General features: G+C 44.3%; 1 protein-coding gene across 1 annotated transcript in view; it reads left to right on the top strand.

Annotated features, from left to right (window-relative positions):
• Window positions 1–8,951: 8,951 nt before the first annotated feature.
• Window positions 8,952–15,688, top strand: part of LOC131591623 (NUAK family SNF1-like kinase 1) — a 45,039-nt gene continuing 38,302 nt past the window's right edge. The window contains exon 1 of the mRNA XM_058862509.1: window positions 8,952–9,317. Within this exon, the coding sequence (XP_058718492.1) occupies window positions 9,012–9,317 (306 nt within the window). The 5' untranslated portion in view covers window positions 8,952–9,011. The remainder of the gene's footprint in view (window positions 9,318–15,688) is intronic.

Here is a 15,688-nt window from a genome sequence, read left to right as displayed (position 1 = left end):
TTTTATCAAGCCAGGTGATGAAAACCCTGATGGAACAAAGGTATTGAGCTTTGTGTCTAGGTTCTAAGGGAGGAAATGTCCTCTTCTGCATCTGTCCCAACAAGTGACAGTGGGCTGGGAACTGAGGGCAGGGAACAGAAGGATGGGACAGAAGACTTCAGACAGTATCATGATGAGGGGGGATGGATATGGAGGGAGAAGATGAGTAATTTCCAGCTGTTTTGCAGCAGCATCTGGCTTATTCTAGGCAGTGTAACTGGTCTCATCTTCATAAGCTTCAGTGCTGGCAAAGGCAGCCCTCACAGAGATTAGCATGAGCTGAAGTAAAGTGAGAAGGATTTGGTCTTGCTAAAGCAATGGTAAGTATGCAGAGGTCACGTTGCTCCTCTTACTGAATTTGAGTACTTTTTTCATCTTAGTAACAGACCTTCAAACATGCTCTTTGAAAATAACTGTCCTGTTCCATTAAAAATAAATGTTTCTTTCTTATAATACAATTAGTGTCAGCAAAGCATTCTGCAGATCCAAGAAGATTTATTTCTGCATAATTCTTGGGAGGCAGGAAAGAGTATTCTAGTTCTTTAGGAGAGATAAGGAGACACAAGTTTAAAAGTGTTTTTAGGCCCTGGGCCAGATTTTCTGATTGGCCATAGACCAAGGGGGAGATGGAGGCACCTCAAAGCTCTGTGGATTTGCTGGGGAGGGTGGCTCTTTCCTACTGCTAACATTGCCCAAATTGTTGTGCACTTTGCATTGACACAGGCAAGCTGGTGGCATCAATGTGTTGCCTTGCTTCTCCCTGGGGAGTTGGGACTGAATCTTAAGCTTATGTGTTATCTTTCTGGGGTTGTTGAACTGTGACTGTCTGTGGTTTCAATGCAGGCTGGAGAAGCCAGGGAGTGGCTGTCATGTGGACCAGCTAGCATCAGCTCCAAAGAAAATGACCTGTCAGCATGGCAAAAACATGTTCTCCCACCCTTAAATCCCTCCACCCCAGGCCTGACACTCACCCTGCTGTGGGCCCAGCAATGAGGACAGTGCTGGAGTCAGAGGGGCTGTCACTCTTGGATGAAAATGCACGAGGGTGCTGGCATCCTCTGCTCCCCTATACCCACTATGGGGATTTTAGAAATTTGCAGTTCCCTTTATGCTGCATGAGAAGCACAAAGAAAACACAGAGAGTCACAAAACCTTCCCTGTCACAATTCCCTAGCCAGCAAAATGAAATTTTCATGCATAATGAGGCTTTGATCAAGTTTGTCACTTAACCAATTTGCTACTGATTTAAAGAGTCCTCTCTGCGAGCAAACAGGCATGAAAAAATGTGATTTTTAAAAGATCTAATAGAAAATTATATTTGGTTCTTGGGCAACTATACACAAACAGATTCATTTTCCATTTGACTATCCTTTGTAGTTCGCTGCCTGAGAATTCTGGGTATGTCTTTTTCTGTGAAAGTCATTCTGGATGGTTGGTACACATCCTAAAGGCATAATATTCTGTTTACATCTTTCTAATCACTTGCCATAAAATTATGATCTTGCCATTAACATTTTTTTTATTATTTGACCTAGTTTTTTTTACAAGTCATAGAAAACACTATTTTCTAAAGCCAGGAAGTGGCTGCAGACAAATGAAAAGTAAACAAAATAAAGCTAAAGGAAGCTGGCAGTCTCCGTGCTGAATCTATTTTCTAATTTAGTATTGTTTTGACTTTGACAAATTAATGATCAGTGAAGGAAAAATACAGAGAGTCTTACAGCTATGAACTCCAGTATTTCAGTGGGAATTTAAAGGGAGGAGGGGAGGACAAGATGATTTCTCCATGTCAGGTTGTATCCCTAGCATGGAGCCTGTGGCAAGAGCGTGAAGTTGTCCCCTGACTTCTAGAACACCTCCAGTGGGGGAAAGCACTGCCTTTGGAGAAGGCATAATTCAGTCCTTTTTCCCCTTGGTCTGTGGAGGGCAAGGAAGTTACCAGCCAGCCTGTAGCACCTGTAGGCAAAGAGGGTATAGAGAGCCATGTTGCTGTCTAGCCCTACAGATTTGTCTCCCAACAGGACTCAGGTGGCAAACAACGCCCATTTGCCCACTCGATTTGAACCTCACACCCACACTGCCAAGGGAAGTGATGCCTGTTATAAGTTAAATATAACAAAGGATGTTCTGTCTGATGGGGTTCATTGTAAGTCATACCATGGTAATGTCATGGGGTCTGTTTTTGGAAACTGGGCAGCATTTGCTGTCAATATCCCTGATATCTGCCAGTCAGTGATAGTCTTATGGAAAGGTTTGTTCAGGTGTATCCAAATGTAGGAACACCCGGTAACTCACTGGTGTCATATCCAATGTGACTTTTAAGAAAACATCTCACACTTTATCTTCTTCGCTCTAAAATTGATGTATATTTAAGAAGAAAAACCCAACTTTTATCTATGTCTTTTTTATTTCCTATGTTATTAGAGCAGCTTTAACCTTATGTTTCCAATAAAACTGATTATGCATCAAATAGCAGCATGAAAAGAGCGATACAATCTATACACAGATCAACAAACCTCAACATCAAAACAAAAATCTTGTGCAAAACATACTCTTGGTTTTCTACACAAAAGCCACAACTCAGGCTAATACCTCTCTCCTTGTAGGAGCTACCCACTGGCTGTGATATCTCCATTCAATCAGACTGCGCAGGAAATCCCAGAGTCCTGGAGTGATGTATCTGCCCCATCTCATCCATGAGTCATCCAGGATGAAGGGGTCACAGTGGCAAAAGTTCATGCTTACCCATTATGTTCCCACACAAACATCTCTGAGCGAAGGCCCTGAGGCACGCAGCTCCCCGGCGCAGCCCCCAGCAGGATCACACCCATTCCGTCACCACCTCGGCTGCATTTCCCTCCCCTCTCTCTGCCCCAAACCCCCCCAAACCAGCAGTGACTGCACAGCTCCACCCTTTTCCGCCACAACCCGCAAGCACCACTGAACACCACCTATGTTTACAGGATAAGGGCCTGTGGCTTCACCCCCAAAACCCAACAGGAAGACACCTCGCCCGCCTGCACTGTTGCACCGGGCGAGGTGGGGCTGGAGGAATTGAGTGATGGTGGTTGGGGATGACCATTCGTGGTGATGCTTTGGAGCAGCTGGTGTGTACGAGCTTTGCCCAGAGCAGATGTTCCCACTGTGGGAGCTGGCGGTGGGCAAAAGAGGCTGGGTGCAGATCTGGCTGCCTGCACACAGCCTAAAGGGCTGATGGTGGAAAGTGATGCCCTCAGACAGTCTCTCAAAATAAGGGCAAAAAACCAGAAACAGCGGAAGGGATGGAACTGAGGGCAACGAAGGGAAGTGATGAGAGGAGGGAAGTGTGCTGCTGAATGACTAAGATATGTTTTAAATGTCTTTTTTTTGCAGTTTGTGTTGTTGGAATGTGCAATCCACTGGCGATTACCCAATGCAATTCTCTGCTCCAGTGTTGCAACTTGTATGTGAATTTTAATCCTGAAAGGATTAATGTGCAGGGAGAGGGAGGGAGCTGCTAATTTGGATTGTATTGCTAATATATTTAATACAATTAATGTAAAGCAACACCACAGAGTTTTACTGAAAGAACATTTAAACTAAATGAGAAATAGGAAAGCAACAGAAGAAAGTATTGTGTGTGCTCAATCCTTCTCAAAGCTGGGCAACAGAAAAGATGCTGAGCCTCAACTACTACATTTCAGTTTTTGGGTTGTTTCTTCTCACTTCTTTGGTTTTGAGGGCCCCTGTTTAGCAATAACAGTGGGGAGTTTTGAGGAAATGTTGAGCATAGAAAAGCAGGTTTTTTATGGGTAAAATCATGTGACATAAGCATACAGGCACACATTTGCACATGTAATCTGGAGATGTAAATTGAGCAGGTGATTGCTATCCTATGTGCTATGGATATCCCAATAAAACATATCAAGCAGCAGAAGAAATGGAACAGTATTACAGGTAAAAATTATAACACATTAACTCTCTAAGTGCTCAGGGAAACCCAGAGAAACAAAAGCTTGAGGCTTGGAAATGGAATTTTAAAAGGTATTTTATGGACATACAGCTCCTCTCCTATTCAAAGTCTTATAGTCTTATGAAGAACCCTAGTCTCAATTCTAGAGTCCTCTCCAAAAGGGCATTACAAGTATTCCTCAGTTTCTTCACTGCTCATAAAGCTCTATAATGGGTCCAGGATCCAGATTCAGAGGGTTTGATTTCACTTAAGTCTTTATTCTTCCTACTGCATGGACATCTCTAAGAGTCCTAGCATCAATCAAAGAACAAGAGGAGACACATGAACTTAAGTGGATGTTATAACCTCCTAATGTGGGCCCTGTCAGTGATCGTTACTTGACTGAAGTATAGTTTTAATAGTGAATGGACATCTCTGGATGCAAACAAGACACACCTCAAAAGACCACTACTTGTCAAGGCAAAGTTTTTTTATATGGCTCACTACAGAGAAAATCAGGAGTTTTACAGTCTTAATCCTAAACTTTCTTGATAACTGCAATTTTCATAAAGCATGCAATTACAAGGATTGGATGTGATCTGCCAGGGTAGATAATATACAGATTCCTGCCACAGCAACCAGATGGATGCCAGCTGTCTCTGCCAGCACTGCTTTCTAAAGGATAATTCCTATCCTTGAGTGGAATACATTAACATGCTTTCACGTCATCAGATCAGAAACCTGTCTCTGTCTCTCAGCAGGTACTTAACACAGAAGAGACAGTTCCATTGAGAGAATGTCCTCCAGTTTCACATGCCAGTATGTTCCAATGATTTCAGTCATGTTGTCCTTAGATCTGCAGTCTGGACTGTGCTGAACACTAAAGCTTGGTCCAGCAAATGCTAACACCCACACTTAGCTTGATCATCAAGCATGAGCAGTCAAAGCAACTTGACTTAAATATGGTTATGTTTTTCTCCATGTACAGATTATAGAGCTCAGTAGAGAGGACTGAAACCTAAGGAAGCAGCATATTAGAATCCAAGAACACATGTCTATTGCATCCAGGAATCCATTTAGTACTCATTTCTCCTCTTTCCTCTACTTTACACTGTAGGGAACAGTCAAGAAACATATTCCAGCTCTTCAACAACCCCCAGAAGCTGATCTCTGTCAGGGTGGTAACAACACTGTTAAACAACTCACAAACACTGGAGAATTCTGAAGAGCTAAAGGTCTGAGTACAGAAGATACCATCTCACCAAGTTGCCATATGCATAATCCTTGCACAGAGAGTACCTGGCCTCAGTTGGTAAATTAAATATTTAATCAAGTATCTTTGAAATCATGTTTTGTTTTTATTTAGCTCAATATATGTAATGAATTATCATCAGCTCTATGAAACTCATGTCTCATTACAGAAGCTATCAATTTCTTGAGGAGCCCTAAATATTTGACTGAGTTCTATTAAGCCAATGGTCTTTTTTATCCTGAGTGTCTCTATGCCAGATAGAAAATAAGTTGTGCTGTTTTGAAAGTTCACAGCAAAATTAATCCTAAAGATGCACTGAAATTTATAATTTTTTACTGCTTGCATGTTGCAATCTTTTAAGATCATTTTCCAATTCACACTGACTTTACAAAGGTAAGCCTACTGAAATCAATGGCTTTTTGTTATTATTGTGATAATCTGTATAGTTTAGATTTGGCACAACAGAGCCTCCAAAACTGTTCTGAAAATTAGAGCCTAATCCTATTTCCTTTGAAGCTGGCTAGCAGAAGTCTGATGGTTTCAATGGAAGGGTAATTCCTTTTTGTGAATAAGGAAAAGCAGTTATGTAAAATAATACTGTCAGAAATGAAGAATTCCGTAGTGGTATTTATAAACTCAAAGAACTGAAATACTCACCAAATGTGGATCTCAGAAACAATGAAACACTACATGTTTTACACAGACTTGCTAAAAATTGAAAGGAAGCATCTCTGTATGTTGGTGATACATTCAAACATATGTATACTTCTGTATTTATCATTATTTTCAATTACCATTGCTATTACACATGAGCACAGAGAGTTTCTTTTGTCCAGTTTCAATTTACATATCTGATTTGCTCAATGCTCACTGGCTTCACTTTTAAGGGCATGGAAATTTAAAAGGAAAAGTGGTATTTCTAATGCTACATAGTACCTGTGCTAATTCCATTACAAAATCAGAAGTTTTAATTTTGGAGTTTCTGGTAATTTATTATGCTGTCTATCTCTCTAATCACAATCCAATATATAGCAATGATTTATGACATATTTCCTTGAAACTGATGATTTCCATGAAAATGATGATGTATGTTTCCAAGCAGCTAGAAGGGCCCACTCTTGGGGATATTAACAATGCTCATGAGTACAACACAATGAAACCTATTTCCATCATGGGCATTCATGCTTTTCTGCTATTCAAGAGGTATAAAGGACCTGAATGCAGGCTATACTGAGTTTCAGCCTGAAGGGAGCTTCCAGACCGTCTGACAACCATAGCTGGACACTTCCCTGCTGCCTCTGGGGGGCTCCTGTCGGTCCTGAGCTGCTCCTGCAGCACGGTCAGCTGGCACAGGTCAGAGCAGGAGCCGGGCTGCTCTTCTCTTTGGTAGGACTAGGGCTTGCACTGGACATGCAAAACCTCCAGGCCGTTGTCACTATTACCTTGACAGACTGCGCACCCCTGACACCCAGCAGGACTGGGACTCTGATTTAATCTACTTAAGTGAAGTTGCACAGAGGTGAGCACATGCCAGGACAATTTTTCACTTCTCTTGGCAGTCCAAGGGCACCCTTCCAGTTCCCTGTGTTGCCAGCCCCTCTCCTAGGTCCCTCCTGCCTCTTGCTGCTGCTGCATTCCCACCCCGTGCCAGTCCTTGCTTGCAGAAGGTCTGTCCCACATTTCTACACTCTCACGTTTGAGGCACTCCCTCAAGTGTGAGAAGAGCTGTGTAAGTGGGTTTCAGACTGGGGGCATGGAAGTCAGCCAGGGCAGTAGCAGATGTCCCTCTGTCCCTCCCCTGCACGCTCAGGTAGCCCAGGCATTGCATTATTCTGTGCCAGCTGCAGGGAATGCAACAGCACTTCAGAACATCAAAATAAAACAATAACACCCAAGCTACAAATACCATCTGGCCCCTTACAAAGAGAAGGCCACAGAATTTTTGTGCTTTCCACATTTAAGAAAAAGGAAGGGGCAAATGTGTGGGGGTTTTTTTGTTTGTTTGGTTGGTTTTTTTAATACAAACAGGATGAAGCTTTCCTTACCTTTCCTGCTTTGGAATAGCCACTTTCTGGTGCATTCTGTAAAACAGATATTAAATTTCATGCTCTCAGACACCAATATCAGGCTTCCTAAGATCAAGAAGCCAACACAGGAGATGTTTCTTCTGACTGCTGCAAGATCTTTTCTGTCTTCAACTCTTGTGGCATGCTGCTGGCTCCTGCCAGAAACAGAGTACTGCATTAGGCTGACTTGCCTTGAGCCAGCTGGACACTTTTGCTGGTCCTAAAATGAAGGTGTATTGATGTAATTACAGAGAAATTTCTGGTTTCAAGTTCAAGTCAGAGAAGCTAAGGCTGCAACCTCAGGGCAGACTGTTCACAGTCTCAGGAAGAAACCTTGCAGAAGTCCAGCTTTACACACAGGCCTGGTGAGTTAGAGGAACCAATGAGAACCCTCACCAAAGCTGGTGCCTGGGTATCACCCCATCACCTTGACATTCCAGAGGCAGTTACCTTTGACAAACCTAAGCCTTTGCAGGAGCCAGCCAGTAAAACTCTGAGCAGAAGAATCAGCTTCTGTGCTAACACTGCCCCAGCAAACCAGAGGGATGGGGCTGTTGGCTCCTGAAGTTCTGTGCCTTGACAATCCTCTGACCACAAAGTGCAACCCAAGATTTCAAAAGGTCTGTGTGTTGTCTTTGCAGAGCAGACAATGCCAGCTGTAATCTGCATCTTAAGAACAGCCAGTGGGGAAGAGACACTGAACCAGGATTCTCACTTGAAAGCTTTTGTGTTGGTCCAGAACAGTGACCATAGTGGAAAATGCCAGAATGATTCCACCCCATGCAAATTTCCCACTTCTGCTACAAGTGACCATCTGCCTTCCCTAGCCATGCACTTAGGGACGGCTTCTTTTCTAAAGCGATCATGTGATTCGTCTCAACCTTGGCAACAATTTGTATGTCAGTATTTAAGTTTTCAAGCTGTCTTTGTGAAAGAAATAACCCTTACTTTAAAATGAAGAAAGCGCAAAACCGACGCATTCTTTGTATTTCAAAGATCCCGAAAGCAGAGACGAGGTGTTCCTCAGCTCTTGGCGCAAATTTGCAGTCAACCACTGCAGACTGGGCCCAGGAAGGTTTCTCACCAGCAAAAACCTTGTGGAGCAGACAAATACTGCCTGCCCATGCCAAGGACAGGCGGCACCTGGGTGTGTCTGAGTTTTTCTGCCAGCTCCACCAACATGGAAACCCTACAGGAAACCCTCGCCCGCTTGGTGAATGGGAAAAATTAGACGTTTTCTGGAAAAACTTTCCACACCTAAATTTGGTGCAGGCTCGGCTCGAGCCCGTGCCCGCCGTCCGTGCAGGTGCACACGCCAGTCCCGCGGGGCCGGGGCCGCTGCTCCGCCTCGCCTCAGCCCGGCCCGGCGGGGCCCAGGGGCTCAGCCCGGGCCCGCGGCGGCGCGGGGCTCGGACCCGCTGAGGCGCCTTCCAGAGCCCCGCTCTCCCCGGCGCACAAAGGAGCGTCCGCAGCACCGATCCCTGCGGCTGCCGCCCCCGCCAGCCCCGCGGCTCTCGGGGCGGGGCGGCCCGGGCGGAGGGGCCGTCCCTCGCCGGTGCCGCCGCCGGGGCGGGCGGCGGGGAGGGGGCGGAGAGCGGGGCCGCCGCCACCGCCCCCCGGCCCGCCCCGCCCGCCGCGCCCCGTGGTGCCGGCGCGGGCGCGGGGCCGAGGCAGAGGCGGCGAGGCCGGCGGGGCGCTCACACCGCGCCCGCCGCCGCCGGGCATGGAGGGCGCCGAGGCGGCCGCCCGCGGCAGCAGCAGCTCCAGCCCCGCGCAGCCCCGCTGCTCCTCCTGCGGGCCCGGCCCGCCCGGCGGCGGCGGCGAGGCGGCAGCGGCGGCGGCGGCGGCCATGGAGGAGCCGGTCGGGGCGGCTCCGTCCCCGGAGGTAACGGCGGCGAGGAAGCAGCAGGGGGTGAAACGGCATCACCACAAGCACAATCTGAAGCATCGCTACGAGCTGCAGGAGACCTTGGGCAAAGGCACCTATGGCAAAGTGAAGCGGGCCATCGAGAGGTTCTCTGGCAGAGTGGTAAGGCAGGCGGAGCGGCTTCTCTCTGCCCCTTTCTCTTATATATACAGGTATATGTACGCTCAGATTCCAGCGCCGGTTTGGGACCGGAGCCGGCTGGGTGCATCCCCTCCGGAGCCCCGTCCTGTGCGGGGCAGGCGGGTTGTGGCAAGGCGGGGACCCGCTCAGCATCCCAGCCGTGCCGGCGGTCCGGGGCTTTGTTCAGAGTGCAGCCCTGCAGAGAGACTTTCGTCTGGGAGGAGTGGCGGAGGTACTGTTGTATCGCATTTTGAAGGGATGTGTTATTATTGGAAAAACAGGGTGGCTTATTGTTTTTCTTCTGTGTTTTTTTACATGCGGGTCCACTGTGAATAGTTTTTTTCCCCAGTGGAAATTCATGTTTTGGAGAAACCTGTCACATCCCCTGGCTAACCAACACTGCTCACAAAGTACTGTCAGAAGGTTTGCTTCTCTGGTTAAAAATGCCGTGATTCGGTCATACTTTTGTGACCTGAACTTTGCTGACACCTAAAAAAATTGCAGGGACTGCAACCCACCCAATTGGTTTTTACGATGCGTTTCACCGCTCAGCGGTGCCGGCTGGCTGGAGACTTCAAGCAGTCCGGGGGTTGTCCAGCAATAACTCAGCTTCAGCATTTCCTCGCTGCTGCAGCGCTCCAGCCGGGCGCAGAAATGCAACTAAAGCAATGTACACATTAGTCAGAATTATTGTCATTTTTCCTTCCCAGAAATACGTAACTATCCACAGAGGGCAGGCGAATGAGAGGCAGGCGTTGTGTTAAAGAAATAGGTGATTTTCTGCAGAGGTCTTTGTCCTGAAGTACACTAATTGAGTTTTCACTAGATTTCATCTGAAAGCAAGGCATTTCCTTGGTGACGTTACATTTATCTTTCCCTTTCGGTTGCTGGGGAGCTCAACACGCACCCAGAGGCAGAAGGATCTGTAAAACAGAAAATGAAATTTCAGATGCTATGACTTTAATAAGGAACACTTACTTTGCAACTGAATATCTTTGTGTCGACAGTGAAAATGAGAGTTCCAGCCAAGTTGTAGAGTCATATCATATATGCTTTCAGTTTATTAGCTCATTTGGAGGCTGACTAAAGAGAAACCAGAGATGGACATCTCTGCACATGCTCACTCTAAGTCCATGATTTTTAAAGTTTGCTGTCTTGGCTGTTTTACAATTTCAGTCTAACAAAAGCTTCAGGGCTATATTATATGCTAACTCTTCTTTTAAAAGTAGATTAATTTTGAGTTGCTTTATAAAATGTAGTGAATGAGCAAGTAAGTTGAAAACATCTATTTTCAAGGAGTTGAGAAATTAAAAAAAAAAAGGTGACAGTAATGTACCATGAGATTTGGCCTTGGAAAGAGTCCTCACAGGGAAAAGGATGTAGAGTAGATGTGTGTCTCATCTAACTCAACAACACACTAGGTCTTTCCATATTTTGCTGTTAAGCTCTTCAGCTGCACAGCTAAAGGATACTTTGATGTTATAGTCTGAAATGAATTTATATGGATAATGCCATCTTGAAATGGAGAGTGTGAAAATCAGATTACCTATGCAATCTTAAATGTAACAAAAATGTAACATTCGCTGTATCAGCTGGCATGTAGAAGCTGAACAAGTCCTTACCAGGGTGTGAGTTTTTTACTGGAGTAATGCAAGCCTTGGCGTGTGGCACTTTGTAATTATTAACTAGTCTGCAGGCGAGTTCTGGTGTAAGGTGTCTATTTGAACTGTAACATCTGTGAGTGTATGTAAAATATCCACACTTTGTCTGCTTGCAGAATAAAAGCTAGTTGTCAGGATTCCAGCCAGATCTCAGTGAATGGAAAACGCTTCTTGTTTTCTCACAGTTCCCTTGTCTGGCTGTTACAGTGAACAGAGATTCCTTTCCATGGGTGAGATAAAAGAACTGACGGGATGACTCATCAGAGAGGGGCAGTTTTTCTTTGTTTTTACCACCTCTCTTTCCCTTCTCTTCCCTTTTCTCAGTTCTTATTAGTGGCAATGTTTGCATCATCCATGAGCAGGTTGGACCAGATGCTGCTGTGTCCAGCAGGGGATGCACAGAGCAGGGGATGTGGCCAGCACTATCTGTTGTTGCACCACATCCAATGCCAATCCTATTGCAGCCGGCAGCGAGAGTCCTAAGGGTGCTCTTGTCCAGGCTGTTTGCTTCCTGTTCTGCTATCAGTTTAGCTGATCATCTCTTTCTTTACTCAGTGGTAAGCAGGTATTTGAAGCTGTATGGTAACAGATTGCAAATCTGGACCTTGTATTCCCATTTGTCAGTCTTGTTCAAGCAATTCTCCTGTTTGGCCTCTCCACTTCTCTTGTCTGTCAAGAATTTATTTAGCTGTATGGCGTTTAATAAAGAGGTTTGCATGATTAGCCAGGCTTTTAATGTGAAGCACAAACTTTGGATTTGTCGTCATCTGTATAAACAGAGCTCAGAAATGAAATAAAGTGGCAGGTTTCGGTAAATAAAATAAAACCAAGGTGAGAAGACAGTTCGGCGTGAAGTACAGATGTGCTTTAATCCTGTGCCATTGGAAATCAATAGCAGGATTTCTGTTGACTTGAATGAAAGTAGTATTTGGCACGTGTAAGCAGGTTACGGGTTTATTCAAATCGTTATTCCTCTTAACTTTATTGTCTTTCCTTATAACACAGTGGAACGTGATCATAAAGTTTCCTGCCATAAAGCTCCGGGGTAGATTGTATGATACATTTGGTTTGTTACTGGAAACAACTTAGGTGAATTTGTGCCTTAGTTACCACAGTGACTACAGACAGTCTTGCATTCTGCATGGAGCAGTTAAAATATTGCCCAGTATATGATGTATGAGGTGCCTAATTTTGCCAGCAAGGTTTCTTCATTAGTGCTGTCTCAGTATGCACAGTTGTAACTTACGACATTTTAAATTAAGGCATCTGTTAGCAAGTGTAAGGATGAAGAGATGATATCTCAAGCCTGTGAAGTAACACTCAACGTTGATGTTTCTGTGGGTGTTTTTTCCACTTGTCATCTTGCACATGTTAAACCGGAGAATGGAACTTTTGTTCATGTTATGTATTCAATGTTTGTTTGCCAAGAAATCCACAGTTACACTTATTTCAGCCTTACTTAAGGTGTGTATTGACCACCTCTGGCTGATTCTTTGCATGGTGCACGAAGATGGTAAATGCTGCTGGAGTCTTTGAGTAAATTATTCCACTGGAGTAAATACTCATTAGAATGCAAATTTGGATTACAGATAGGCATTTTCTGTTTGCAAAAGCCAGGAAGTTTGTCTCCCTTTTTCTCCCTAGGCTGCACTTGGGAGGCAAAGGGAATAGCTGCAGGAGCCTGCCTCCCCTCCAGCTTCATCTCCCTCTTTCTGCCTGAGCCATGAAGTATTTTCTTCCTCCTCACCAGCAGGTGGAGGAAGCACTATTCTCCTCCACCCATTCCTCCAGAAAGTTAATTATTTTGGGAATTGATGACAAGCAGCAGCCCAACATGAAGAACAGGCATGTGATGCATATTTGGACAGGCATGTTATGTGTGGTGTCTGCCGTGTGTTATTTATCTCTTTTGCATAATAAGTGCAGGTAGAATGATGTTGCCAAATGAAAGTGGTTTTTGAATCGAAATTGTGTAAAAAACCTCAAACTTTAAAGCAACCAGTAATTTTATTTACTACTGCAGTGCAAATCTTTTCTTTGAAACAGGTCTGCTTCTTGATGAGTTCGAAGGGTTGCACAGGGTCTTTGAAACCGGGAACAGCAACGGATTACATGAAAGGAGGACCTTTGCTTTGCTGATTGTATCTCTCCATACCATGACAAAACCAAAACATGAACACCAACAATAACAGCTCTGTCATGTCACTAATTAAGGCCTTGTTGGCCACACAACCAGATGTTTATTGGCAGTGTGGTTTTTAAGGGTTCCTTATAACAGGGTAAAAGTGTGCTCGTGGGTCACTGAGGGCAGTGAAAACCAAGTGGAACATTTGTCCCAGTTCTCTCACCTGTGCTGCTGATATCACAGAAAATGTCAGTATCCCTCTAATGCATGTAAATTCCTTTATCTTTAACGATATATTTCCATTTTTTCCCCCCCAGAACTTCTTCAGTTAAGACTTGGGTGTTGATTGCTCGTTGTGCATCTTCCGCAGGACAATGTCCAAATGTAACACAGAACTGTTTATTTCTTTTGACATTCTTCGTTGCTCTTACTAAGATGTCTTCCTTTGTGGCAGACACAGGTGTATGTATCTACACAGCACTGCTGTGATGTGAAGTGTTTGTACAGTACTTTGCTCAGCAGGTTCCTGATTTGTGAATGTGGCTTCCACAGCTCTGATAATACACTTCAATTATAGTAACAATAGCTTGTATTGCTCCCCCATTTTATACATGAGAAAGGAAAACCTTGCCAGTTAAAGCCAAAATCGGCAGAAGTTTCAGCTAATTTTGAGTGCCTAACACCTGATTCATCCAGACATACAGAGTATATAACATCAGGGTCCTGTGGACAACACCCCTCCTCCTGCAGAGCTCAGCCTGTTCTGCCTCCTGGCCTCTCTCTTTACCCTGAGCTTTTGTCCCTGTGTGACATCCAGCTTCGGTCTCCATTCCTGGACCTTTTGTACTCCGCTGCCTCCCACTTTGTTGCGCGTGCCAGCGCGGTGACCCGCACGGGCGTGCGGCTTTGCTCCCTGCTTCCAAGCTGGCAGCTGCCAGCAGGATCTGCACAGCCTGTGGTGGCTGCTGTGGCCACCTCTCCTGCCACGCTACACTCACATGGGACCAGAGGCTCCTCAGGGCAAAAGGGATTCTTGCAAAACATATCACCTAAATCTTATGCTTGTATGTATGTGTGTATGTATTTATTTATTTATTTAAAATGTTCAAACCGAGTTCCTTTAGGGACTCGTAATGTGACTAAATCTGGACAGTGTTTTCATGGTGCTGAAGGCATGTTAGGGAAATTCAGGTCATGCTCTGCACGCCTGGAAATTCTAGATCTGGAATGAAGAGAAGTTGGAAAGAGTATATGGGCTTGAAAATAGTTTTGCTGTTAATTTGTTATTCGTTCCACCTTTAACTATTAGATGTGTTCTTAGATTGTGGTTTAAAAATAGAGGAAAAAAAAGCAGCAAATGGGAAAAAAAAAAAACCCACTGGAATTATTCTAATGTAATTCACAGTGAATATTGTGGGCTTATTACCATAGGAGTTACTACCTGGTTGCATCAAATTGCTGCAGTCTTCATACAAACACTTGGATAATTGAAATGCCAAGGAAGACCTTAACATTAAGGGGTGCAGACAGAAATAACCAATTTCAGCATGAGGGTCCTCAGGAGAAAGACACTAGAATAGAATACCACTTTTCTGCACTGAGACTTTCTCTTGGAGAAGCAGATTAATTCCAGGGAGTATGGGTCAGTGGTAAGAAAATCTGAATTAATGACTAGCCAGTAAGGGGTCATCTGAACATGTTAGTTTGTCTAATCTTTTACCAAATTAAAGAACAGCATGTTCTTTGAACTTTGAGTAAAAATCAAATTATATTCTTTCAATGATGTTGCACTTCCTTACAGCTGAGGAAATTGAAAGTTTCCAAGAGACTGTTGCCTTATTTTTTTTCTCCTGCATTGGATTAAACAATTTTGGGCAGATAATTAACTTCCCTGTGTCTCAGTGTATTCCCTTCTGGAAAGGTTAATATGGGAAAGTTAGACTAATGAACAGGACACATTTTGGCTTGATGCATACCTAGTAAGATTCCCTCTACATGTGAAATTTCACAACAGAATTTGAGCCAATGTTTTTAATGCAGCTTTCAGTTAAAAACTCCATAAAATGCCTAAGTGTTTTTACAAATGGTTTCACAGCACCATGTGCTAGAGAACACAAGAGAATGGAAATTGCTTGTACAAAGTCTTTCATTAGATATTGCTAAAATGTACTGCATTTTTTAGTGGCATATGTTCTAAAAATTATTATTATTTTTTTAGGAACCACAATGTGGATTTGCCATGTGGAGACAATTATTGTATATATTGTAGTTCGGGGTCATACATGTTGAATAAAACCGTGTGGAATGTGCAGTTCTTGTGAACAATTGTTTATTCTTTACAGAACTCTAATTGTAGTTAGTCTGTGTTTTGTCTGGTAAATAAGTAACTAGAGAGTCTCTGCTGGAGTGAAGAATTGGGAGGAGGCATGCGGTGGCCACAACAGTGCCAAGGAAAAATGACAAATGTGTGGGTTGAAAACCAGCTCTGGGTATATCAGCCTTGAACACCAGCAGGTGAACATGTGTATAGCCATGGTTATCCAAATGGAGAGCATATGGGACACGTT

The sequence above is a fragment of the Poecile atricapillus genome, chromosome W (assembly GCF_030490865.1).
Source record: "Poecile atricapillus isolate bPoeAtr1 chromosome W, bPoeAtr1.hap1, whole genome shotgun sequence".
NCBI lineage: Eukaryota > Metazoa > Chordata > Aves > Passeriformes > Paridae > Poecile > Poecile atricapillus.
This window is presented reverse-complemented; position numbering and strand designations above follow the sequence as displayed.